The sequence below is a fragment of the Xyrauchen texanus genome, chromosome 30 (genome assembly GCF_025860055.1).
Source record: "Xyrauchen texanus isolate HMW12.3.18 chromosome 30, RBS_HiC_50CHRs, whole genome shotgun sequence".
Taxonomy (NCBI): domain Eukaryota; kingdom Metazoa; phylum Chordata; class Actinopteri; order Cypriniformes; family Catostomidae; genus Xyrauchen; species Xyrauchen texanus.
In genome coordinates, this window is record NC_068305.1 from 33,635,401 (window position 1) to 33,663,348 (window position 27,948).

A 27,948-nucleotide genomic window follows, 5' to 3' on the forward strand; every position below is an offset into this window, starting at 1 on the left:
TATCTTTTTGTTATTGAGCCACACCAATGTTGCTTTGGCCTTGTGCTAGGGATCATTGTCATGCTGAAAGGTGAATTTACTCCCAAGCTTCAGTTTTTTAGCAGACTGAAGCAGGTTCTCTTGCACTATTTCCCTATATTTCGCTCCATCCATTCTTCCTTCAATTCTAACAAGATACCCGGTCCCTGCTGATAAGCATCCCCACAGCATGATGCTGCCACCACCATACTTCACTGTATGGATTGTGTCTCTTGAGGCATAGGAAGCGTTAGGTTTGCTCCACACATAGTGCTTTGAGTTTTGGACAAAAAGCTCTATCTTGGTCTCATCTGACCACAAAACCTTCTCCCATATCGCAGCTGGGTCACTCATATACTTTCTGGCAAACTCCAGGTGTGCTTTCATATGGTGCTTTTTGAGTAATGGCATCTTTCTTGCCAGCCTCCCATACAGGCCACCGTTATGCAGTGCTCTTGATATGGTTGACTGGTGCACCATTACTCCACTTCCAGCCTCCGAACTCTGTAGCTCCTTCAAAGAGTTTGTTGGCCTCTCTGCGGCTTCTCTCACAAGTTTCCTTTTTGTTAGAGCGCTGAGTTTTGAGGGATGGCCTTTTCTTGGCAGTGCCTGGGTGGTGTGGTGCAGCTTCCACTTCCTGATTATTGATCCAACTGTGCTCACTGGAATATCCAAACATTTGGATATTACTTTGTACCCTTTCCCTAATCTATGCATTTTTATTACTTTATCTCTAACTTCTGTGGAATGCTCGTTGCTCTTCATTTTCCTTCAGATTCACAGCCTGACCAATGATCCTTCAACAATGGGTTTTTTATTCAGAAAATGTGATTGCAACTTTAATGATTCACTGGTGGATGCCAATGGTAAATTAACTGTGTCATATATATATAAATAATACATAATACTGGGCAAAAGTCTTGGGCACATAAGATGCTTCAAAAAACATTTGTCTTAAGATGGTTATTTATATTTTCAGATTTAGTGTGTCAATAGGAAATATACATTTTAGACTCACACAATTTCTTTTGCTAATAAAATAGAATAGAAGAACAGGGAGCCCTGCAACAGATGGCATGGTCCCCACAAAGCCCCCCACTGAATATTGAGTCAGTCTGGGATTACAAGAAGAGACAGAAGCAATTGAGACAGCCAAAATATATAGAAGAACTGTGGCAAATACTAATATATATATATATATATCTCAAATCTGTTTCTTTATACAAATATTCATATTTATATATAAAATATTTTACATACATTTGACACATTTGTGTGAAATGAAGCATTGAATATCTTAATTAAATCACACAGAAGTAGGGTCGAGATTTGAATTTACTAGCACGTATATTTATTTTATTTAAAGTTAGAAAGAGCTGCAATAACAAGATTTTATCTCAATTGAGACTGAAATATTGCATTGACTTATTAATATCAGCTAAAAAAATGGAAAGACAACAAATATACAATAAATAAACTACCACTCTGCTAAAAAACTAATTTAAAAACAGCCTAAGCTGGCTTGTCATCCAGACTGGTCACTCGAATGGTTCTAGAGAGGTTTTGGGGTCTTTATAGCTGGTCAGGCCTGGAGAACACTGAGACAAGTTTAGCTAGGATGGGTTACCAGCTTAAACAAGCTAAGACAGGAAAAGAATCAGCTTAGGCTGATTTGAGCTATTTTTTGTTTTTGTTTTATTACATTAGGGTAAGGAGCATTAGGCAACAATGGCACAACATTTTTAAAGTAGGCTCACTTTTTTTCTTACACCTCTTAAACATCCTAGTACAATAAATCCCTTGAAGTTGAGCAGTTTTTATACACACTGACCGCAAGAGATTCCCCCTCCTCTGTAGTGCGCTCTCGACTCACTAATCCTGATGCATCCCTCGTGTTCTCCTTAAATATCGTCATTAAGAAAACTGCAGTGAAATCTTGGCAAACTCTGCACCTGTGATTAAAACAGAGCCGCGACTCCCCCGTGCCTTGCAGCACAATCTTTCTACGGCGGAGCGGGCTCTATAGAGTGGCCAAGTATGGAGGGGTGAAGACTTTTACGGTCTCATCCCAAGAGCAGTCCACTACCTGTGAAAAAAAGACAGCGGTCACACAATTAAAACTGCATTCATGTAATAGAAGAAGAAATTAAAAGCTTAAGCACTGAGTACTTGCTTGATGCGGATTATTGTGCAGCATAATTGGTTAACTCATCATCAATTTAAAAGAAATGTTTTACATTTACATTTATGCATTTGGCAGACGCTTTTATCCAAAGCGACTTACAGTGCACTTATTACAGGGACAATCCCCCCGGAGCAACCTGGAGTTAAGTGCCTTGCTCAAAGGCACAATGGTGGTAGCCGTGGGATTAGAACCTATGACCTTCTGATTAACAGCCATGTGCTTTAACCGTTTTACTGTATCTAGTGGCAGATCTGTCAACTTATTGCCTGATTCGAAAGAATAATGAAACTGAATGCTTCACCAATGAATGACTCATAAGCAACAATTAAGATCTTTAACTCAAGAAAAAAAGAGAAACAACTATATGAGATATAAAAACTTGACACTTCTGTTATTGATTGAGCAATAGTCCGATTGTGTATGGAAAGGGCTTAAAAAGGGACCAGTTAAAAAAAAAATCCACTAAATGTTGGTGAATTTAAAGCAAAAAGCTTATAGCCTCAGCACAAGAGCAAAGTCACAGGAGTAAAAAATAGAAAAGAAACCTCTGCTGGCTTCCCTCAGTAGCTCTGGCAGTGCTGAGAGTGCACACTTGATACTGGAAAACAAAGAAATTGACTTACATATGCTGCTTTTCTGAAATGCACAATAATGATGTTTAACCCAATGCGGGAGGTAAGACCAGTGAGCTAGTGAATTGTCTTTATTTTTTGATGCAGCTTCAAAGAGGTTTTAAAACATCTCCTTTTGCTCATGCAAGTAGTTATACAAATTGCCACCAATGTGAGTACACTCAACAGAGAACCATTGTTATGTTGTCCATATTATAAATGGTAATATAGCACCAAAAAACGAAAAAATATTTTCCAATGCAACGCAATCTACATTTGAACAATTTAATGTTGATTCTTTAGTCCCAACATCGATGTTGTGCTAAACCTTTTACAATGTAAGTAAATGTCTGTGATTAACCACATAATCCTTTTAACTGTGTGTTGAGAGTAAAAGTGTGGTTTGAATTGTTTCGTGTAATGTGTCCAAAGCCGAGATCCACACAATTTGTCATTGAATAAAATCTATTTTGATAAATTTTTCTGTTATTTACAGCCAGTTTTTGACCAAAAAAAAAAAAAAAAAGTGATGTCATGTGACTTCTTTCATTAAAATTCACTCAACAAAGACAGTGAGTTAGACACTGGCTGAACTGCCACTATTCTTAAAGAGACGGTTCCATGTGTACTACAAATCAATGTAAAAAATTGAGAACAGTACAAATTTTTATATATATACATAATATTTACACTCACCTAAAGGATTATTAGGAACACCTGTTCAATTTCTCATTAATGCAATTATCTAATCAACCAATCACATGGCAGTTGCTTCAATGCATTTAGGGGTGTGGTCAATCTCCTGAACTCCAAACTGAATGTCAGAATGGGAAAGAAAGGTGATTTAAGCAATTTTGAGCGTGGCATGGTTGTTGGTGCCAGACGGGCCAGTCTGAGTATTTCACAATCTGCTCAGTTACTGGGATTTTCACGCACAACCATTTCTAGGGTTTACAAAGAATGGTGTGAAAAGGGAAAAACATCCAGTATGCGGCAGTCCTGTGGGCTGAAAATGCCTTGTTGATGCTAGAGGTCAGAGGAGAATGGGCCGACTGATTCAAGCTGATAGAAGAGCAACTTTGCCTGAAATAACCACTCGTTACAACCGAGGTATGCAGCAAAGCATTTGTGAAGCCACAACACACACAACCTTGAGGCGGATGGGCTACAACAGCAGAAGACCCCACCGGATACCACTCATCTCCACTACAAATAGGAAAAAGAGGCTACAATTTGCAAGAGCTCACCAAAATTGGACAGTTGAAGACTGGAAAAATGTTGCCTGGTCTGATGAGTCTCGATTTCTGTTGAGACATTCAGATGGTAGAGTCAGAATTTGGCATAAACAGAATGAGAACATGGATCCATCATGCCTTGTTACCACTGTGCAGGCTGGTGGTAGTGGTGTAATGGTGTGGGGGATGTTTTCTTGGCACACTTTAGGCCCCTTAGTGCCAATTGGGCATCGTTTAAATGCCACGGCCTACCTGAGCATTGTTTCTGACCATGTCCATTCCTTTATGGCCACCATGTACCCATCCTCTGATGGCTACTTCCAGCAGGATAATGCACCATGTCACAAAGCTCGAATCATTTCAAATTGGTTTCTTGAACATGACAATGAGTTCACTGTACTAAAATGGCCCCACAGTCAACAGATCTCAACCCAATAGAGCATCTTTGGGATGTGGTGGAAAGGGAGCGTCGTGTCCTGGATGTGCATCCCACAAATCTCCATCAACTGCAAGATGCTATCCTATCAATATGGGCCAACATTTCTAAAGAATGCTTTCAGCACCTTGTTGAATCAATGCCACGTAGAATTAAGGCAGTTCTGAAGGAGAAAGGGGGTCAAACACAGTATTAGTATGGTGTTCCTAATAATCCTTTAGGTGAGTGTATATATGCAATATAATATATTTATTTTCAAGACATATTTATTTATGGAACACTTTGTAAATTTTTAAATTGCTAAAATGTGACCAAAATGAAGAAAAATGTATGATCAAAAAAACACATGTAAGCAAAATGGACATTAGAATTGAAACACACCCACATGAAACGAATCGAATAAAAAGCTTATCAAATCGGGTAGTTGATAAACATGAACATGTGCTCTAAAATGTATATATAAGGGGCACTGGGGCAAGTTGTCACAGCAACTACATTTTTGATTCATTTATCCAATCACTCAAATGTTTGTTTTCTCCTACAGAGACTTTGTTTAATGGTTTTAAACACCTACAGAGTTCAAAACCCTCTTAAATTAGAATTCATTTTTGCCAACTATATGATGAAGGTAGATTTTAGGAGGAAACTCTATCTATTGGGACATGTTGTCAAGCAAAGCTTTTAATTGAACATGTGTTCAAAGAGCCACATTTTTTTATTTCATGGGCAATAACAGTGGAAATGTTTAATAGTTTTTATTTATCCAAGACTTTAAGGTATGTATGTAACGATACATATAATAACTTTCCTTAATAAACTTCCAGTACCCTGAGAAATATTCATTTAATTTACAATCACTTTTTAGCAGTTCACATAAGTAATCCTGCGGTGTGACACATGAATTTTTAAATGGTAAATGGTCTGCACTTATATAGCACTTTTTTAACCTTAGCAGTTTTCAAAGCGCTTTACACTGTGACTCATTCACACACACACACACACACACACACACACACACACACACACACACACACATGTTGTGTTTCCATGTTTTATGGGGACTTTCCATAGACATAATGGTTTTTATACTGTACAAACTTTATATTCTATCCCCTAAACCTAACCCTACCCCTAAACCTAACCCTCACAGAAAACTTTCTGCATTTTTACCTTTTCAAAAAACATAATTTAGTATGATTTATAAGCTGTTTTCCTCATGGGGACCGACAAAATGTCCCCACAAGGTCAAAAATTTCGGGTTTTACTATCCTTATGGGGACATTTGGTCCCCACAAAGTGATAAATACACGCTCACACATACACACACACACACACACACACACACACACACACACACACACACGCTCACACACACTGGCAGAGCTGCCATGCAAGGCACTAGCCAGCCATTGGGAGCAACTTGAGGTTCAGTGTCTTGCCCAAGGACACTTCGGCATGTGGAGTCATGTGGGCCAGGAAGCAAACCGCCAACCCTGCGATTAGTGGCCAACCTGCTCTACCACCTGAGCCACAGCCACCCCAGCGGGCCAACATATTTCCATTAAAATCAGGCCTACATTATTCCATTTTGTTTCTCAATTAAAACAGTCACAAATGTAGCAGGCATAATAATTATACAAGAATTAGAAAAAAAAGTTTAAAATAGTGACTACCCATTAGAGACACTATGCAATATTGTATGTAAAACTCATTCAAAATTCACCCAAAATCTGTGTGATTTTTAAACATGCAGTTTTTATGTGAACCTTATTAATTCATCAGTCAGTCAGCTCTACTTATTTCAACCTTGATGTATTTGCTTGAAATAAAATTGCCCCAAATCAGCTACAAAATTAATCAATGGATTACACTCTTCTTTTAATGTCCATATTCCTGTTAATAGTATTTCATATTTAATCTAATATCTCAACCAGAGTACAAATTCAGCACAATCAAAAGTAATATACTGTATATACTGTAGTATTGTCAACGTGTTGCAGAAACGTTTGAGCTCTGATCCGCTTTCAGTCCTTTTCTATTTATCTCATTATTCCAGAGTACTCTCGCATCCAGCATGTGAGTTAAGCACTGAGGAGGAAAAGTCCTTCATTAATTACTTGACTTCAAAATGCACAACAGGGACCAAGAGCCAAACAGACAGCAGCAGTGCAAAAGAAACAGATGCAGGGATGGAGGTAGAGGGGTGTTCAGCTGATAACACAAAGTAAAATTTAACTGCAGGCAAAGGGCTCCACTCTGCTCATATTAGGAACAATACTTGTTATGTGAAAAGAATGCATGTCCTCTTTTAGAGCTGCTTGGCAAAAGGTTTGAAGGTATTATGTATCACCTGCTGTGGGTGTAGATAAAGTCGGAAGCTGGCTCTTTCTTAAGAACCGGTAACAATACAATTTCTGCACTTGAAGTCTTGCTAGGTTCAAAAGAGTAATGACAGTGCAGATGTTCAGTGTGGTGCAGAAACCTGAGCAGAGATGATCCATCAAGCTGATGTTAATGAAGTAAGATGGAAGAGGAGGGTGATGAGGAATTTTGGTTGTGGATTTTTTATGTTTAAGCAGATGTATGTGTGTACAGTGGGCATAAACCGATATATATCGGCTGGGCCTTTTGGAGATGATCAGCAATGACCAATAGCATACAAATAGATTATCTTAATGTTTTCACTAAGAAACTATGTAGGATATTGGTTGGATGGGAAAAGGTCAATTATAAAGTTTTGAGGTCATTATTAAAGCAAGAAGCCAATCAAGGCCATGTGTTACAGTGATTTTATCAATAATATTTCTTTTATTTTAACAATGGCTCAGGGTGAGTGAGTAGGAGAGAAGCATGAGCTGATGTGTGTGTGTGTGTGTGTGTCTGTGTACGGTTGGCTGGGAACAGGGGGACTGCAGTAGAAAAAGCATTTCACAGATCTTGGCCTTTTCTTGCAGGAACAACCCAACACCTGCAGCCCGCCAACAGCTGTACACACACCCATGCAGAACTAACAATATGTGAGAATCCATACATGCATAATATTTTAATCCTGCAATTTGGCTCGGTCATAATGCGGCCCATTTTTGTGATTTCACTGCTTGTGCACTAATAGCATAAGAGACAAGTCATATCTTGTAATACTTCAAAATGGGCAAGATGTCTTAGTGAGTTTTTGAACTCACTGAAAAAGTTGAATGGAGTCATAGTACTCTTATGCAAACCATGTAAAAAAACTTCAGCTAATTGGATCAGGTTGCTTTAACAGTGCAAGTAAGAATCTTAATAGTTTATTGAGAGGTGGATTGTCTGGAAAAACTACTGAAAAGTGTGTACTCAAGTCGAAAAATTATTTTGACTTGTCCCTCCATTTCTTTATAAAGACAAAAAAAGCTTATATCTGGGTTACAGTGAGGCACTTACAATGGAAGTAAATGTGGCCAATCTGTAAATGTTTCAAAAGTATAGCATACATAAAAACAGTATGCATGTAAACATTTAAGTGTGATCAAATCATGTAATAACCTTTTCTGTGTAAAGTTATATCCAATTTTACAACTTCGTTGCCATGTAATGCCGAAAACCCTTTGATGGCCGTACAAAACGAAGTATTATTCAACTTTACAGATCAAATGCTACACAAGTTTTAACAGAAGAATTCATGTCAGTGCTTTACATTTCTGCATTTAAATCATCAAAAAATTGGCCCCATTCACTTCCATTGTAAGTGCCTTACTGTAACCTCGATATTTGCTTTTTGTTTTTTCAATCAAAATAGTTTTTTGTGGTTAAAATTCTGTTCGGCATGAATGAAGCTTTAGGCTTATTAGGTTTTTTCTCAGAATCCCCCCAAAAAAGACCAAATGTATTAAATGTCCCTAACGGCACGTAAACAAAAACGTGACTGGTCACTTTACATGACAGTCAGGTGTTCCCTTCCTGTCCAAGTGGGCAGTTCTTGCCCAGAATAAGCTGCAATGAGGACCAGACTTCATAATGCAAGTCAAAAGTCTGGCTACTCGAGAAGAGGCATGTAGGTGACCTATAGTTTACACTGCATTCAAAGATCAAACCCAGTAGCATGGCATACTGGCACAGTGGAGCTGAAGGGGTTTTGACGCAGACTTCCCCTGTCAAGCTCACTGACGGCTCATTGACTGCTCTGACTCTTTTTCATCACTGTGAGTGCTGCTGTCAGACAGAAGTCACTCCCCTGAGGACTGCAGCCCACATCTCAATGAGCCGAGTGCTTTGCAACCAGGACATCACTGCTCTATTATTGTACGTGACTGCTTCCATGTGTGTGCTTTACAAACAGGGTATGCCACTTCTACAGTGATGACCGTTTTCCTAGATCGACAGACAGGTGTTTCAAAGTGATGTCTCTAACAGACCAGGCCTTGGGCTGAGAGTTAATAGGAATTGATAGGAGCTACTGATGGTGTCATGGAAATGTCTCTCATCTAAGAGATGCCATTCTAAGATGGACAGATTTCAATTCAGGTGTTGTAAGCAATTTTTAGCAAATATCACACTTGAAATGTCACTACTCCCTGACAGATATCACTGAAATAGGCGTACTGAGATACCACATCCAACTCCGGTGAATCAGACTGTGAAGTGCAATAGTTTTCAGTCAGGGGACTGTGAGTGGACTGCAGGGGGTCCACAGAAAAGTTCATAAAAAATTATCATGACATTTTACTGAACGTTAAAGGAATGTTCTGGGTTCAGTCCAAGTTTAGTTCAGTCGACTGTATTATTGGCATAATATTGATTAGCATAAAAATAATTTTGACTTACGCATCATTTAAAAAAAAAAAAAAAAAAAAGCAAAGATTTCAGGGTTCACCAGCGTTACATTATTATGACAACAATGTTGTAATATTAGATATAACTTTACACAGAAGGTTAGTAAGTGATTTTATCCCACACAAATCTAACACATATATTGCAAAGTTAACACATATAATGTTTACATCTTGTGGCTATACTTTTAAAACTGTGTGAATTTAAATGCTTATGGATTAGCCCCATTCACTTCCATTGTTAGTGCCTTATTTATCCACGCTTTTGAATATTCTTTTAAATAAACAAACAAGGGACGTTTGATGAAGATTTTTTTTTTGTGGTAAACATCATTATGCCACAAATGCTGTCGATTAAGCTTAACTTGTATTAAACCTGAAAGATTCATTGAATGAACAATCTATAAAGTATTACAAATAAAATTCTGTTTGTTAATGTTTTCATTGAAAGTTATTATAAAGTATTACTGAGAAAATCTTGTAATTTTATATTGGGGTCCCTGGGTTGGATGAGAGTCGTAAGGAAATCCAATGGGTCTGAAAAAAAAAAAAAAACCTATTTAGCCAGTCAGCAGACTTTGAGGCACTCTCAGCATGTCAGTAATTTTAAGCACTCAGGTTTGCTCAAATGTCTTTGGAGGGAGGGAATTTGGAAAGAGGTGGTGATCTTATTCAATGGCCAAGTCTGGTAGAAATTGGCTAACATCACTTACAGCACCTTTAAACTTAATCTTCTGCAACTAAAACAGGACTAGAGGTTGTGTCTTTATATCAGGAGTTGAGGTAAGGAGCTTAGTTTTTGCTTTATTTAAAGCTCATAAATTGTTTTCATGTGTTTTTTAGTTTTGCCATTTTTATTAATAGGACAAAAAGAGAGTGGACAGGAAAAGCCGAATTCAAACTCCTGATTCTCACATGAGCACCATGTCTGAACACATGCACTAATCACAAGGACTACATTTTCAGAATTTTCACTTCACTGCAGGTTGAAATCCAGGCCACAAACAAACTCTGAGTGGTGCTCCAGTGTCTCCAATAGTGGCTGGTTCTTGGAGTAGTCCAAGAATCTGTGGATGCAGAACAGCAGAAAGCGCTCATGCTAATTGAACGCCTGTTTATTTTCTCTGACAGGGCAGTGGCGCAAAGTCCTGACGCAGCCCTGGTTCACCAGGCCCTGACTGATCAATTCAGAAAATGTAATTAAATCACCACTCTGAAAGAAAAAAACAAAACTCCCCGTCTATAAGAAAACATTAGGCAGGCATTCATACTAGCATTGCCATAGAGCAGACATGAAGGATTTTAAGTGCAGTGGGGTGACAGGTGCTCAGGGTGTGGAAGTCTTTATAAAGAGTTGCTGATATCAATCAGCAGTGTGGCATCGATACAATGGGTGTGTGTTAAAGGCTCAGAGACACAATAAAGCCAGAGTGCACTAAAAGAAAAAGTACTCAGAAAAAAATTTATCCAACAAATATGTTGCAAAGCACAATTCAAAAAGCAAAACTTGTACTGAATGACTAGACCTGTGACAAAAGAATTCTGCAAGAAGAGCCACAGAATTTGATCGCCAGTCATTCATAAAACTTCCACACTTCCCCCCCGTCTTTTGCATTTTTGATTATTTTCGCTTATTAATATGCGTATAATTTATGTTAAAACACTTTCTCCCTCTGTTTTGTTTGCAGAGATATCTATAAATAAGCTATTCGTAGGTTCTGTTTCTGGAGCACTTTAAAAACACTATGTTTCATGACAACACATGATAACTTCTGGCTCAACAAATGACATGTTTTTGGGAGGTGTGGGGAGACTACCCATTTTGAGTGTTTGTAAACACATATTTGAAAACATTCATTATTTTCGCAATAGAGTGCACATTACTGTTTTAGCCATCTTGGTTGCTGTGTTTGGAAGAGTTTTTCCCATTCATTTTTTTCCACAGAGATTTCAAAAAATTGTCCTAAGCCATGCAACCAAACCAACTAGCTACAAGATTAATCACAAGATTATGAGCTTTCATTTTAAGCAAAAGGGTGTGCAATCCAGTTTGCCTATTCCCCTCGCTCAAACCCCCCAACAACTTTTGGAGGGGGGCTCTTGGAGATAATTTGCCCCGGGGCCTTTGCAAGTCATAATCCGTCCCTGCACAATCAGTTTAGAAAACGGAAAAATACGTTTCAATTCCATCTGGGCCAACAAATGAATTCCAACTAAACTAAAAACAATAGTACCATACTGTGACAATGCTTGTTTCTCTGAAATTGTAAACATTGGGAGGGATGCTTAAAGGGTAACTAAACCCTAAACCAACTTTTTTTAGTTAATGATCTGTAAGAATGGGGCTTTATTAATACTGGTCATTGATTCAAGTAATTTTTTTGACATTTGTGTATAAAGTGTTTTAATTCTACAATATATGGTGTAAAAACGTCTGAGTGCTGCCCTCTTCAGGTTGAACGGTGGCTACTGCAGTTGAATTTTCCTATTGGCTGTTGCGGTACTTCGTGACGTAAGCGGTGACAGCTGACGTAAGCAGGTTCCAGCTCACCACGCCAGATTCATGTACATGTCGTCTTGCGACCGTGTGAGGAATAATAATAACATATTTGTTACATAGTCTGACAGCAGCTGTCAATTAATCCGTCACTACGAGTCTCAGATGCCCCCCCCCCCCCCGCTCAGCCCCGCACTCGGTTCGTTCCCTCTATCCCCGCCGGGGTCTGCCCTCTTTTCCAGCATTTTCAAATATTTCTAGTGGGTGGAGTCAGACTCTGAGCAGGTGTTTTGTTACCCTTTAATCAACACAATGCTGAACCTGATAGGCTGGTCAAGTACAGGTCATCTTTTGTGAAGGCAGAAGGTTTGTTTAATAGATATTTTCTCTGATAGCCCCCTTTAGAACCAATAATATCATTGATACCTGTCATTCCGTAGTTAATCTAAGGTATTTTGTAATCAAGCAAACTGTTTAAGCAAACTGTTGTCATGGGCTGACAAGACAAAGACACTTACTTTCCTAACACAATGCAGTAAACAATATAGAAAAAAACACATCCCAGCCTAATTAGATTTTAAATAACTCTGGGAGAGACATATTTTTCCTTCTGTACTCAACCTGATTTAAAGTAGAATGTACAGTATGCATTGTGTGCTGCCATAGCAACTAAAAAGGAGATTACACAGAAAATGTCTTCATTAAAATAACTGCATAAAGTCTCACAGATACAAATGAGGCATTTCCCATTTTAATTCTTCTGGGTTCCATGTTACATGTTTTAATTGAATGTTATGATCAAATGGTGTTTAATCAAATTGATACATACATTTAGTAACAAAAACAAAATCTATTTTAGTTTTGGTAAAATAAAATGCTGCACAACAGAGCTTCACAGTATTAATGAAAACATTAATGAGAAAAAAATCTGATTACCTGTGTCACAAGGCTGCAGTGACTGAATCACAACATGCTGATAAAACACTTGCATTTGTGATATTGCTTAAAAGATAATACCACTAATACTACTAATAATATTAAAACAACAATTTAATAATATATAATTGTTATTATGAGTATTATTACTACCTTTTGAATGTTACATTTGTATACATATTTTTCTGTCTTTAGCGCTTTCATTTAAGGGGACTTTTATTTTGACAGACTTTTGAGTTCTTCATGTTTTTAATGTTTTATCAAACTTCCCAGTAATGCTGGGATAATCCGGTCGCGACTCTCGAGCTCAAATCTCTGAGCTGCACTGGAGGAGTTCATTTAAGTGTTAATAGCCATTTATACTCTAAACACATTGCATGAAAATTAAGCACCAGTAGCGTGTGTTGCATTTGTGTGCGCATGCGCGAGTGTGCGTGTGTGTGAAGCAGATGACATATTCTGTAGCGTGCAACGCATGTGATTGTATAACATTTAATTAAATTACATCCTTCTGCTGTTTAAAGATCATAATTGGCCATATCCAGAGGGTTTTTATTTTACTTTCAAACTGTCATCGATTTCATCTCAAAACTGTCACTTCTCATATAATTTGGTAATTAGGCTACAGCATACTGCAATATAGTACCGGAATTAGCAACAAGATGACATCGCACAATTGTAATTTTTTTGGTATCGAGATACTTCGTTAGTACCAGTAAACCGCACAACCCTAGCTGCAAGCTTGATAAAAACACAAGCACGCACTAACCAAATGAAATCTAGGAATAAACCAATATACCCTGAAATGAGATCAATGTGCCTTACAGCCTCATTTGATAGACCTCAGCACCAGTTCTTATGCTAAGGTGCCAGCAATGCAGACTTTTCCATGAATCCTATGAAAAACACGAACATTTCTAAACATGGATATTGTAATCCAAATGTCACTAGGACACATCATTTGCCCACATCATGGTTGAGTAGATTTAGATAGTACAGGAAATTGTATTAGAAAAGGTCTTTAGAAATGAGAAATCCTAATGTATGCATTGTTCATGCATGATGAATCATTTCAAAATGTGATTTCATTAATTTTTGGTTGAGGTTGTAGATATTTTAATGGCTGATGCCAATATCAACATCTAGAGAGGAGGGTGGTTGATGGTCAATTCCAATATACTGTATAAAATACAACTTAATGATAGCAAATAAGATGTAAACATTTTTTTTAAAATACTTTTTCCTATCCCAATTTAACATGTAACTATTGTCTATAATTTGAAAACAACATTTTTCATTCTGATCTGGGCCACTTTCATATGTGGAAATAAATAACTCAATGTGCATCTGATCTTTTTTTTGCAATGTTACTTAAGTGTAAAGTGTCAAATTTCATGCAATTTTTACACCTATTTCGACATTTGCATATTTTACTATAATAATATAATATAATAATAATAATGTCATTTTACACATAAGGGTTAGTCTTGAAGCTTATTCTCCATTTAAAAAGGTTGTGTGAACAACTTCTCTGTGATGTGAACCCAGTCATAGACTATCTAGCCCACTGTTTTAATATCCATGATTTAAGAGCAGGCTCTTTGCAGGGCACTTCATTTATTTGAAACCGTGTCAGTGATTTCCTTGAAATGCTGAGATAGGATGTTCCCAAAGACATCAGGCAGAAATCTATACTTGTTAGCAGGCTAAAATAATGTGTTATCAAAATGAGATCTCAGAGATCTACACATATCTATTGATTAACACTCACTCTCACTTTCTCTGTCTCTCTCTCTCTCTCTCTGACTCTATCATCTCAGCTGAATTAACACATAGAGATCACAAATATTTGATCTGCCTCATGACCAGGGAGAGTGAGTTTTCCATAATATGCAGAAGAGTAAATGAAAATAAGTTAATAAATGGACCTCTTGATCACTGATAAGGCTGTTATAGTGCAATCGAAGATTGTATAATGATCATATAATAAAAATAAACCAAGATAATTTGAAAGCAATTGGATGTGATTACACTCAATACACAATACCGTGGTTCATATCCCTCCTGTATTCTCAGTGCAGTAGTAATACTCTGTATCTGTGCTCGTAGCTCATTATTTCACACTTTCTGTATTTGTTTTAACATTATCTGAAAGTAAAGAGCAAAACCATTAGCTTGAAACAGCTTGTGATTTCACCCTGACCCAGTTAGAGTACTTTTTATTCCACCAGCTCATGAGTGGATATTTGGAGATACCAAGTTGCTTTTGTGACATAAGAGTCAAGTGCAAATATGTTTCTTTTGGGGTTATATGCATACCTGCCAACACTTCCCATTTTTCCACCCCTCTTCTCACTTTACTCCCGGTTTACAATTTCTCCCAATAAACTCATGATTTTTCCCATTCATCACTTTGCTCATGAGAATGTATGAGACCTCCAGGTAGGGTTGCTACCCATCCCGTAAAATACAGGATTGACCGGTATTTAAATATGAATTGATGTGTCCTGTATCGAATCAATACGGGAACATGATTTGTCCAGTAAGCTGGTCAGATGGCGTCATGTCAAAATCGTTAAAGATCATTAATTTAACATTGATATAAGTTTTTAATATTTCATACGATGGGTAAGGAGTCATCTGAAAAGTCCACACATTGTGCTGAAACGTGGTAATACTGTGGTGGGTGTGATAAGGCACAATCTGAAAAGTCCACACATAAAATTAACTGCTTATGCAACTTTATTTTTAATAAATGAATGAATCTGGACATAACAATTAGCATTATTGACCAAAAAAACAAGTGTTGTTTTTTTTATTTATTTTTGTAGGATTTACTCATTCAGATAGGAATGGAGATTGTTTATATTGGAGTCACATGTCTGGCAGCAGACTGGTCAGGTGCAAAGTGCACTGAACTCTGGGTAATGTTCGTAATTGGCGACTGTTTTGACACACAAGCACTTTTCTCAACACATTTTCTCCAACCCAATTAAACACATCCCTAAAGAAAATCCGTTTACATAAGGAAATCTATAGCTGTCACACAAAGCAAAGAAACAGATGGGGAGTTTCACACAGGCAGAAGCTGCCTCGTGCCTCATTAATGTACAACACACTTGTTAAGTTAATTTACGTCAAAGCAATGATCAAATCAATGTGACATTGAAAGGCAGAAGTAATGCATGTATGTCCAGCTGACCATTAAACTGTTAAGTAATTTCACTCTCTTTTCCTGGAGAACTTGAGATGAAAAAAACAGATGAAAAGAAAATACCAGAAATTTTTTCTAAAGTAGCAGAGATGACCTTTAAACTAAAGATACATACCTTTACTCTGCGGATGGCGTAGGAATGCCCCATCATCTGAGCTATAGGATGCCGGATGCTTCGCAGGTCCTACACGCGCAGACCACAGTCCACGGATCCTGTGACCAGAACATTCTAAAACAGAGATGAATAACAGAGTTAAATGTTTTGTCCAACATCTATTCTATCATCTCAGACCCTGTTGCATACAGTAATTGAAAGACAAGTTTGGAATGGAATACTATTGTATACTGCATATTGTGCAGTACACAGTCTTAGCTAGTCTAGCTGGTCTCCTGACATGGAAAGAGCCTTAAAACCAGCAACAGTCCAGCCTGAACAGGTGGGGAGACCAGCTTAGACCAGCAAAGGCTGGTTTAAGAAGGTTGTTTTTTCAGCAGAGAAAATAATATTCTTAAAAATACATATAAAGAGAAGGTTCATCCAAAACATAATTCTCTTATCCTTCAATCACCCTCTTGTAATTTCAAACCTGCCTTTTTTGTATTGTTTTTTGCTATGTTTCTCACACAAAGCTATCATATTTCTTCAGTAGACATAGATTAAACCACTTGAGTTGTACGGTTTACGTTTATGCTGCTTTATGTCGTTGTTGGAGCTTGAAAATTACATTGACAAAACATTATAGAGTACAAATGATGGACAGTAGAGTCTTTGTTTGTGTTCTGCCAAGAAAAGTCAAAGAAAAAAAGTCATACAGGTTTGGAATTCCATGAGGGTGAATAAATGATGAGAGAATTTTCAAATCGGAGAACGGCAGTATAGTTTTGATCTCAGAATTAAACAGTGCTTTTGCATATTTCAATACAATTTTCATCAAACATTTACTCCAAAAGCTTAGAAAGGTCTTACATTTTGGCAATACGATCAAAAAAAATCTATCCTTTCAAATCTATTGATGCTTTTTGACGCTTAAATGTCCATTGTATGAGAAACTAACTATGAGTTAGTTCAGTTTTGAAATTATAATTAAATACAAATCCAATATGTAATGACTGACAGTGAATCGACTTCTGCTTAAATAGAGGAAATACTTACCTGGTCGTATTTGCACCAATCAAAGCTGAGGATTTCAGCCTTGTGTGCAGGGATAGCCAGCCTGCATGAACCCGCTTTCACATCCCATACTCGCAGTGTCCCGTCTCCTACCAACAAAGGTGAGCTTCAAATCTTAAATGTTATACTTTTAAATAATCTTTAAAAAAAAAAAAAGCAAGAAAAACTCTCAAATAAATCCCCAGTCTGCAGAACCCTGTGATCCATAACGCTAATTTCAAGGGCCACTCACCCTCAGCATGAATGGACCCGGGGCAGGAGGGAACCATTGCTTGCCAAGAAACTGCATCAGACCCCACATTGCACAGGCCACAGATTTCTACAGGGAATCTTATGGCATCTTTCATGCTTGTCTGTACTCTCTGTCTCTGACCTTCCTCTAAAAGCACAGCATTTCCATTCAGTAGTAAATAGTCTCACCGTTCACATTTTAAGTTGCAAGAAAACTACAATGTTAGCACTTTCCCCAAACTACAGAAAAAGATTCAGTCACTGGGGGAAACTCTGTATGGTTTAGATTAGAGCAATGCATAGGAACTCAGAGCTGCTATAATTAGCTCAATCTACAATAAACATTGTTGGTAAGAAATACTTTTGAGAGGTTGACATGTCCTACATTCTATACTATTTTAAACTCCAAAATTTGATCATTCTTTTATCATTTTAATTTATATAAGGTCGACCTACAGTGGATTTTGCTGCTATTGATTACTATGGTGGTGGAAAAGGCAGATTGTTTTTAAAATTGATTAACAGAATGTTAAAAGAATTTCCTTACTGTGACAGGCACAAACATAGATGCTACAAAAGTCCAAAATGAATAATATCCAAGATTCAGTTTATTGCAAAAATGAAGATTTGGTGCATAGTGCAGGCCTTTTAACAAAAACAAGACCGAAACACACTGGAGACTCTTATTTTGAAATTAAGTAGAATATTTACCAAATTAAGCTTTTTATAGCCTATATATTCACCAGTTGAAAGGTTTTGTGTGTATTATATATACACACATACACACACACACAACAGTTAGTTCCGGTCCTCGAATCTGATTGGACGAGAGATGTTCCATGAGCATTGAGCTATGTTAAGAGCTATGGTTTGTCTTTTTTTTTTTTCCATACATTTTTTTTCATTGCATATGTTAACAAGCAGGTGGTGGTGGCAAAAGATAATTTTTACGTGTAATATGAGCCAGTTAGGTGACGTGAAGTGAAGCCGCTTCAGCCATTTACATACAACAGTTCTTCGTGATAGCATGTATTACTACTACACAACTAAAGCCAGGAAATAGCTTTAAACGGCTTTAAACTAACAACTTCAGCATTACGGCTTATCACAGCTGACAGACACAACAGCCTGTTTAATTACACAAACTGAATGTGCTTAACTCTTATCGAACTTTCCACATTGGAGTGTACAAACTTTTAAAATGGAGGAAATTGCGGTTTCTATAGTGAAAGACCAGCTACCGTGAATTAGGGAGAAATACCCCTGCTTGGGCTACTATTTTTCCACTGAGAAAGCTGATCTTCAGAAAGCTGACAGCATCTCTGCTTGGGTGTGGCAACGGTTGATTACACACACACACACACACACACACACACACACACACACACACACACACACACACACACACACACACACACACACACACACACACACACTTACTTGTTGTGTTTCCATGTTTTATGGGGACTTTCCATAGACATAATGGTTTTTATACTGTACAAACTTTATATTCTATCCCCTAAACCTAACCCTACCCCTAAACCTAACCCTCACAGAAAACTTTCTGCATTTTTACATTTTCAAAAAACATAATTTAGTATGATTTATAAGCTGTTTTCCTCATGGGGACTGACAAAATGTCCCCACAAGGTCAAAGATTTCAGGTTTTACTATCCTTATGGGGAAATTTGGTCCCCACAAAGTGATAAATACACACACACACACACACACACACACACACACACACACACACACACACACACACACACACACACACACACACACACACACACACACACACACACACACACACACACACACACACTTGTTGTGTTTCCATGTTTTATGGGGACTTTCCATAGACATAATGGTTTTTATACTGTACAAACTTTATATTCTATCCCCTAAACCTAACCCCACCCCTAAACCTAACCCTCACAGAAAACTTTCTGCATTTTTACATTTTCAAAAAACATAATTTAGTATGATTTAGAAGCTGTTTTCCTCATGGGGACCGACAAAATGTCCCCACAAGGTCAAACATTTCGGGTTTTACTATCCTTATGGGGACATTTGGTCCCCACAAAGTGATAAATACACGCTCACACACACACACACACACACACACACACACACACACACACACACTTCCATCCATCCAGCATCCTTGTTTATCAAATAACTTGTTCGAAACAGCAATCCGTTTAAATATATAAAAAGATATTTATATAGATATACTCAGGAATAAGGTTTATTATTCACAAGATATGACACTGGTGAGACAATGTAGTTGCTGACGGGGGAAGTGGGGCATTGAAGTGAGGACTAAAAATATGGATGAATATTATAAATTATGACAGATTTAGATCCCCCATGAGGTGCCAGTGATTGTTTTATTTCACTTCTAGAGGCCGCTGTCATACTGTAGAATCCAGCTGTATTAACTGCAGACTCCATCAACAAAGGAATAAAGAGGAATAATAATTAAACAAAATTTAAATGGCAACTATCAGCATAGATTTTTGCAGATAACCAATAGTTCAAAAAAGCAACTATTGGCACTGTTATGCAAAACTGACAAATCATTTTATATTTTTACTTTTAAAAATTAATTTGAAACACTGCACTATTTAAAATGGAGCCATATCTAGGGATCAGAATATCATAGAGATTTGCTGGTGGGCTCTTTTGACTTGGACCAGTTAGTATACATGTAATATATGCTGCTTGGCTGGTCTGCTTGCTTGTTTTAGAGAGGTTTGGTGCATTTGTCAGCTGGCAAACCAGCTTAGGCTGTTTTAAGCTGTTTATTTTAGCAGGGGTTGATGTGGTAAATAGGTCCAGAACAATAAAGAATGAATCTCAGTTTCACAACACTAAAAACAGCACAATCAAAATAGGTTTTACTTATTGATGATCCAATATATCACCATTCAAATGAACAGCCCTACTTTAGTTAATTATATCTCAGGAGGCTTATGACTATTGTAACCTCTATTGATTAAGTGATGTGATGCTGATGGAATAAATAAAAGCCACTCTGAAACGTGACCCATAGGGGATTCCAGTCTGTGCTGCACAGTCCCAATAAAATCAGGCTCATCACATACAAGCAGATTGTGGGTGTATTTAAATAGCTATAGGAAGATTTTAACAGATTGGTTTAGATATGGTTCCATTTTCATGACTGGCCAACATGTGGCAAATTTTATGTAAAAGCAACTGATATTACACAACTCCATTCAGACCCCACATTGCACAGGCCACAGATAGACTCCAAATGTTTGACATCAATAAAACCTATTCTGCCTTTAATTTTTTTTTTTACTCATTCCAAGGCTGTTTGTTGTTTTTTTACAAAACACAAAAGGAAACTTTTTGAAGAATCTTCACACAGTTCATTTTTCATTGAACAATGCCTCTTAGAGTCAATAACTCTTCATGCAAGTTAGCCCAATCAATAGCATTTGTGGCATAATGCTGATTACCACAAGAATTAATTTGGACTCGTCATTTCTTCTCGAGTAAAAATTGTGGTTACAGTGAGGCACTAACAATGGAAGTGAATGTGGCCAATATTTGGAGGGCTTAAAAGGCAGAAAACTGTGAAATTTTATAAAAACACTTACATTAATTCGTATGTTAAAACGTGCATTATTTGAGCTGTAAAGTTGTTTATATAATTGTTTTTGGGGCAGACTAATGTTCCACATTATGCCATCATTGCTTAAAGTTGCAAAATTGGACATAATTTTACACGGAAAATGTTGGTAATCGAATTTACCTCACTAAAATCACGTTAACATGCATTTTGTTAATGTCTTGTGGCTAAAATTCTGAAACAGTGAGTAATTTATCATTTGCAGATTGACCCCCATTCACTTTTAGTGTAAGTGCCTCACTGTAACTAAGATTTATTTGATTTTTTTTAAGAAGGGAAATATTTTTTGAGGTAATCAACATTACGCCACAAATGCTGTCAATTGAGTTGAAATTGTATTGGACCAAGAATATTCCATTTACACCTGGTTTTAAGATGTGTCTTGGGTGATCCGTTCACATTTGGTCAGGCGAGACACATTGCTGTTTACACCTGGTCACTTAAATGTGTCTCCTGTGATCACTTGCATTTGGATTTCGAGGGGAGGGTCTCTGATTTCAAGGCAACATACATCAATCAATAGGTTACTGTGTTACTGCATGATATTAAAGTGCAACGAAATCAGAAAAGACAAGAAAGTGTGAAAAAAAACAACACACTAGTTCTCCCAGATTCATTTGAAATTTAACCCAAGCACAATAGCAACATTTCAAGCAGAAATTGCCATTACTTTACAAGAGTACCTGAAAACCTGCTTCACTGGTGTCCAGGACACATGCACGACAGATTAGTGTTTGCACCTCAAATGCAATTTCTTCACATGAGTTTTGGACTACCTTCTTATTTGTTTTTTGTGATCTGATCACAAAACATTTTCGATCCCGTTTAGACCTATATCTAGCGCTTATCACATGTGATCAGATCACCTGAAATGCATCTTTATACCAGGTGTAAACGGGGTCAGTGTTTATCCTTCTGCAAAAAACAAATACCATGAGGGTGAGTAAATTGTGACAATTTTAATTTTTGTATGAACTATCCCTTTAAATAATTGTATGCAGAAAGTAACAACCAGCCCTCTGTAAACTGATGGCAAGCTGTGGGCGGTCACCACATATAAAGGAAAGTAAAAGTCTGATGTTGGCTTCATCCTCTTTGCTTATAGAAGTTGTTTCTCTGATGAGAAAACCCATCATATCAATTACCTATGCGTTTCTGCTGATGCTGCATTTCACAGAACCTTTCTCCCATGATCACAATCAGTGTTGCCTCGATCCTGGGGTTTAGTATTGATTTTCAGACACACCTCATTATATATGTGGGGTCAACACTTAATAGCAAATTTAATAGAGGTTTTATGTACGTGATCTCTCAAAAAACCAGAGATGGGCTAGATGTGTATGTACATTCAGATGTAGTCATTAAAGGATTGTGACATACATCGAGACATATTTTTATGTTGGTAATGGTTATTGCTACATGCTCCCCCCTTATAATGCATCCAAGAACTGTGACAAGGAGTCAAGCACTCCTAAAACACATAAGAGCTAATGCTCAAAAACGAAAATTCTATCATCATTAACCCAGACACATGTTGTTCCAACCTCATTACTTTCTTTCATCTGTGGAACACAAAAATGATTTCTAAATATTGACATTAATCAAAAAAGTGATCTTCATAGGGACTTGTCATTCTGTGGACATGTGCTCATAAGGCCACAAGTTTCATGAGTCTGGGCATCAATTGGAGAGCTCCAGTATATTTAACACTAACAGTAGAAGCACACAAATAATATGGTGCTGCTGGTCATCTTTGATGCTGATAAGATCAGAAAAGTGCAATTTGGAGCTGCCGAACTCTAGGATCTGACAGCAAAGCCTGGTGGTTTACAGCAGCAGTAGTAAAGTGCTCACCAATCCCTTCTGTTTGGGCATTCTCGTGAGAACCTTATGATCTCTTTCACATGCAAACACAGATGCAGATATTCAACCAGTATCAAAAAAACAAAACAATCAGTAAATCTTCTGTAAGTTCAACAGTATGCTTCTGATCTCTAGTGGTGAATGATGGTACTAAAGTCCAAGTTAAAAAACTTGACAGCATTGTTAAGTTCATGTACGGATAGCTCTGACTTTCAGGAACACATTTGCGATCTTTTATTTTGGCCTTTTTGCCACTTTTACTGAGAGGGATAGTAGAGAGAACACAGGAAATGATGGGGAGAAGAGGGGGGAATAGGATTGTAAAATGACGCAACACAACTTAATACATTAAAGCATGTATGCCAACCATTAGGGCACATCTCGGACACAACTGTGATTGTAGAACTCAAAAATATATTTGATCCTATTTTTTAAGATTTACATATTTCAAATTCATAGCAAAGTTCCATCAAAGTGAATTGTGCAATATTTAACTAAATTAAATTAATAAAACATAAAAATTAATTTTTATGAACGATTACTCAATTAAATTTGATGGACAAATCTTAAAACGCATTTTTTGTTGTTTGAGTGTAACAAGTTGCTCTATGGTGTTTAATTAGCCTGTAATTCAATTTGAATGAACCACGTATTAGATCAAAAATCTAAACATTGCATTTGTATACACATTTTACTTTATTAAACACTAAATATGTTGAACTTATGTTTACATGCATTTGGCATTTTGCATTACATTCAAGCAGTATGTGGGCTCCCAGAAATAGGAACCAGTTTCCTTGGCATTGCCAAAAAACATACCAATAAATACATACCATTTTCTTCTATTCATAGTTGCACTAAAGGGATAGTTCACCCTAAAATGAATATTCTGTCATTATTTGCTCACCATCATATTGTTCCAAAACCATATGGCTTTCCTTTTTCCACGGAAAGCAAAAGGAGATGTTAGGGTTAGGAGGAATGTTAACGTCAGTCACCTTTCACTTTCATTCTATGAATAACAGATGCAATGAAAGTGTATGGTGACAGAGGCTGACATTCACCCAATCATCTCCTTTCGTCTACCACAAAAGAAAGTACATCATATGGGTTTAGAACAACATGAGGATGAGTAAATTATGTCATATTTTTGCTTTAGGGTGAACAATCTCTTTAATGCATATGCAAGTCTGATCACACTTAGATACTTGAATATTTTATGGTGTCCCAACACAGTTAATTGGAGGAGTAGGTAAAGCAGCAATACTTCAGAGCTTCATGGGAGGACAGATACAACTCATTCTACTTACCTGAGGCTGAAGCAAAGCAGGCAGGTATGCGAGGAGACCAGATGGTGCTGTAGCTCACTCCATCATGACCCTGCAGGGAACCCAACAGCTGACATTTCTCTGGATCCCACTGTAGGAAAACAAGACAACCATCAAACATAATTACATGAAAAAATAAATAAATCAAGACATTTAAAAAAAAAAAAAAAACTAATGATAGATCTGCCATTATGTTGGGGTATCATGCCTTATAATGCCATCATAATTCTATAACAGACTCAACAGGAAGAAAGATCAAGGCCTTGCTTTTTTTTGAAAACATGCATTTTTCACTCCACTTACCACTTTGGCAGTGTGGTCCCATGATCCTGATACCACCAGGTTCTCTCCCCGTGTCTGACACCAGTCTACTGCATAGACCTAAAATATGTTTTACAGGCATAAATGTTACAAAGTGTTACATATGAAAGTAAATGAGCTTTCACATCAACTGTATTTGGAGTTGAGGGTGTGAACTCACCTCTTGTGTGTGCCCTTTCAGAACCTGAAGAAGACCTTGAGGGTTGGCCGTGTCCCAGATCTGCAAAGATCCATCACCTCCTCCCGTCACCAGCACATGTTCATTGCTCTTGCTCCATGTCACATCGAAGAGCCCATCGTTCCAGTCAAAACTGCCCATGAGACAAAAAGATATTCATCCTTTCACTCACTGCACCCTAATGTGGTCATTACTGGAAAAATCAAGTTGTCTAAATTAAACAATTTGAAATATTACGTTTTGGGTTCATAACTCAAATATCTACGTTCCATGAACTTGTTTAACTTAAAAATCTATAGACTTAACATTTTAAGTGTTAATAACTCAAACTATTAAGAAATAAATTGAGGCCACAGGGAATACCCATAATGCCTTGCGCTTGATTATTTCATTATGTTTCCTTGGTCAAAGGGAGCATATGGGGGCATTTAAATAGTTGTCATTAGGAAATCATAGACTCTTTAGGTCTTTTGTGATATTATTTCAGTTGTTTTGTTGAAAAGGCAATTGTTTCGTGTGATGTCAGCATTAGGGTGATATATGCCCCCTTTGGTCATGTTGGACTCTGTTATCTCTATTCTAGAGGAAAATTTTATTTATTTAATGACTGACCAAGAATCGTTTAATCATCTTTATTTGAGCTGTGATATAAATGTATAATTGTATTTACCAAAGTAGTATTCAACTAATCACAATGTAGTCAGGACATTAATAACTTGAAACATTACTATTACAATTTGAATAAACTTTCAGAACTTCTTAAACTACTTCAGAGAGTTCTCATCAAAAAAATCCTCCACGTGCATAAATGACAGCTTTGCAGATCCTTGATCCATTCTAGCTGTCAGTTTGTCCAGATACTCAAGTGATATTTCACCCCACACTTCCTGTAGCATTTGCCATAGACGTGGCTGTCTTGTCGGGCACTTCTCATGCACCTTACAGTCTAACTGATCCCACAAAAGCTCAATGGGGTTAAGATCCATAACACTCTTTTCCAATTATCTGTTGTCCAATGTCTGTGTTTCTTTGCACACTATAACCATTTTTGTTTTGTTTTTCTGTTTCAAAAGGGGCTTTTCTTTGCAATTCTTCCCATAAGGCCAGCACCCCCCAGTCTTCTCTTTACTGTTGTACATGAAACTGCTGTTGAGTGGGTAGAATTCAATGAAGCTGTCAGCTGAAGACATGTGAGGTGTCTATTTCTCAAACTAGAGACTCTGATGTACTTGTCCTCTTGTTTAGTTGTATCTGGGTCTTCCACATCTCTTTCTGTCCTTGTTAGAGCCAGTTGTCCTTTGTCTTTGAAGACTGTAGTGTACACCTTTGTATGAAATCAGTTTTTTGGCAATTTCAAGCATTGTATAGCCTTCATTCCTCAAAACAACAATTGACTGATGAGTTTCTAGAGAAAGCAGTTTCTTTTTTGCCATTTTTTACCAAATATTGACATTAAGACATGTTAATCTATTGCATACTGTGGCAACTCAAAAACAAACACAAAGACAATTAATTTAATGAACCAAATAGCTTTCAACTGTTTTTGACATAATGGAAAGTGATTTTCTAGTACCAAATTAGCAATTTAGCATGATTACTCAAGGATAAGGAGTGATGGCTGCTGGAAATGGGACCTGTCTAAATTTGATCAAAAATTACTTTTTTCAAATAGTGATGATGCTGTTTTTTTCATCAGTAATGTCCTGACTATAAATTGTGATCACCTGATTGCCACTTTGGTGAATTAAAGTACCAATTTCCTCTTGAAACAGCAACATCTTTATTTTATACATTATTCCAAAGCTTTAGCCGCTAGTGTACTTATATATACAGGTGTATAATATATATATATATATATATATATATATATATATATATATATATATATATATATATATATATATATATATATATATACACACACACACACACATACATACATACACACACACACACACACACACACACACCCGGTCAAAAGTTTTGAAACACTTGACTGAAATGTTTTGCATGATCTTAAAAAATATTTTGATCTGAAGGTGCATGCTTAAATGTTTGAAATTAGTTTTGTAGTCAAAAATATAATCGTGCCACCATATTAATGTATTTCATAACAAAACTAAAAGAAATTAAAAAAAATATGGACCAAATAATAAAGAAAAGCAGCCAATAAGTGCCCAACATAGATTTGAACCCCTTCAATACTGTTTAAAAAGCATCCCAGGGTGAAACCTCAAGAAGATGGTTGAGAAAATGTCAAGAGTACATGTCTGCAAATTCAAGGCAAAGGGTGACTACTTTGAAGATGCTAAAATATAAACACAGTTTTGATTTATTTGGGATTTTGTTAAGTAACAACATAATTTCCATAGTTCCATTTATGTTATTCAAGAGTTTTGATGATTACTTTGATATTATTATTCTAAAATGTGGAGGAAAAAATATATAATAAAGAATGAATGTTTCAAAACTTTTGACCGGTAGTGTAAATATATCTATCTACTGTATCTACTTTATCTATCAATACTGTATGTATGTAAATGTATATGTACACACACACACACACACACACACACACACACACACACACACACACACACACACATACATATTCGATTTTTTTCAGGGTGACACGATTTCTTTGTGAGATTCACCATACTATACACACTCTATACAATGTACTGAAATACAACAAATTACCTCCTCACAAGTGCAACTTCTGCCTCTCTTTGCTCCAGCACAAGAAGTCTCCCACATCCTAAAAAGCACAAAAAACGATTTTAAAACATTTAATTAAATGTATTTGATCAACTTATGAAATAATGTGTATATATGCAAATTATATTTTTATGCACAATACTAGCACCACCTGCTATTCCATAGTACTGAGATGGAGCACAGGCGAGTGTAGAAGGGAGAAAAGGAGATATCTCCACCGCATAACCATGACGCCCTGAAGACCTGAATGACTTCATACTCCCTTTATACTTTATATAACGCGTGAAGCTATTTTATCAAGGTGATAGCTATTTTAGAATGAATCATTGTAGTCTATAAAACCCCGAACTGCAACTGTGATCGCACGATAAATTCCCAATCGAAGCAATAACATAATACGAAAAAAATAAATAAAAAAATATTAAGACATTAAAACATTTTACATAAAAGCACATGCATATTAATTACTCTCGAATCGCTGTTTACTTCCGTGTTTTGACAGATGTGGAAAACATGGCACTTTGATTGGTCAGAAGAGTG

General features: G+C 36.9%; 1 protein-coding gene across 1 annotated transcript; it reads right to left on the minus strand.

The window, feature by feature from the left end:
- Window positions 1-1,345: 1,345 nt before the first annotated feature.
- LOC127623887 (peroxisomal targeting signal 2 receptor-like) lies at window positions 1,346-27,882 on the minus strand. The gene is made up of 8 exons (XM_052098471.1): window positions 27,560-27,882; window positions 27,391-27,448; window positions 24,673-24,823; window positions 24,495-24,572; window positions 24,174-24,282; window positions 17,091-17,197; window positions 16,053-16,166; window positions 1,346-2,104 (listed from the first exon to the last, which is right to left on the minus strand). Exons 1-7 carry the CDS (start codon window positions 27,663-27,665, stop codon window positions 16,122-16,124), a joined length of 654 nt encoding a protein of 217 aa, XP_051954431.1. The 5' UTR covers window positions 27,666-27,882; the 3' UTR covers window positions 1,346-2,104; window positions 16,053-16,121.
- Between the last annotated feature and the right edge of the window lie 66 nt (window positions 27,883-27,948).

What these genes read in the sequence shown, in the direction of transcription:
- LOC127623887 (XM_052098471.1), bottom strand. Translation starts at nt 27,665, where the DNA reads ATGAAGTCATTCAGGTCTTCAGGGCGTCATGGTTATGCGGTGGAGATA. An exon ending in GGGACCACACTGCCAAAGTG is followed by an intron (nt 24,283 to 24,494) that starts GTAAGTGGAGTG and finishes GTTTTCCTACAG; the next exon opens with TGGGATCCAGAGAAATGTCA. An exon ending in ATTGGTGCAAATACGACCAG is followed by an intron (nt 16,167 to 17,090) that starts GTAAGTATTTCC and finishes TCTCTGTTTTAG; the next exon opens with AATGTTCTGGTCACAGGATC.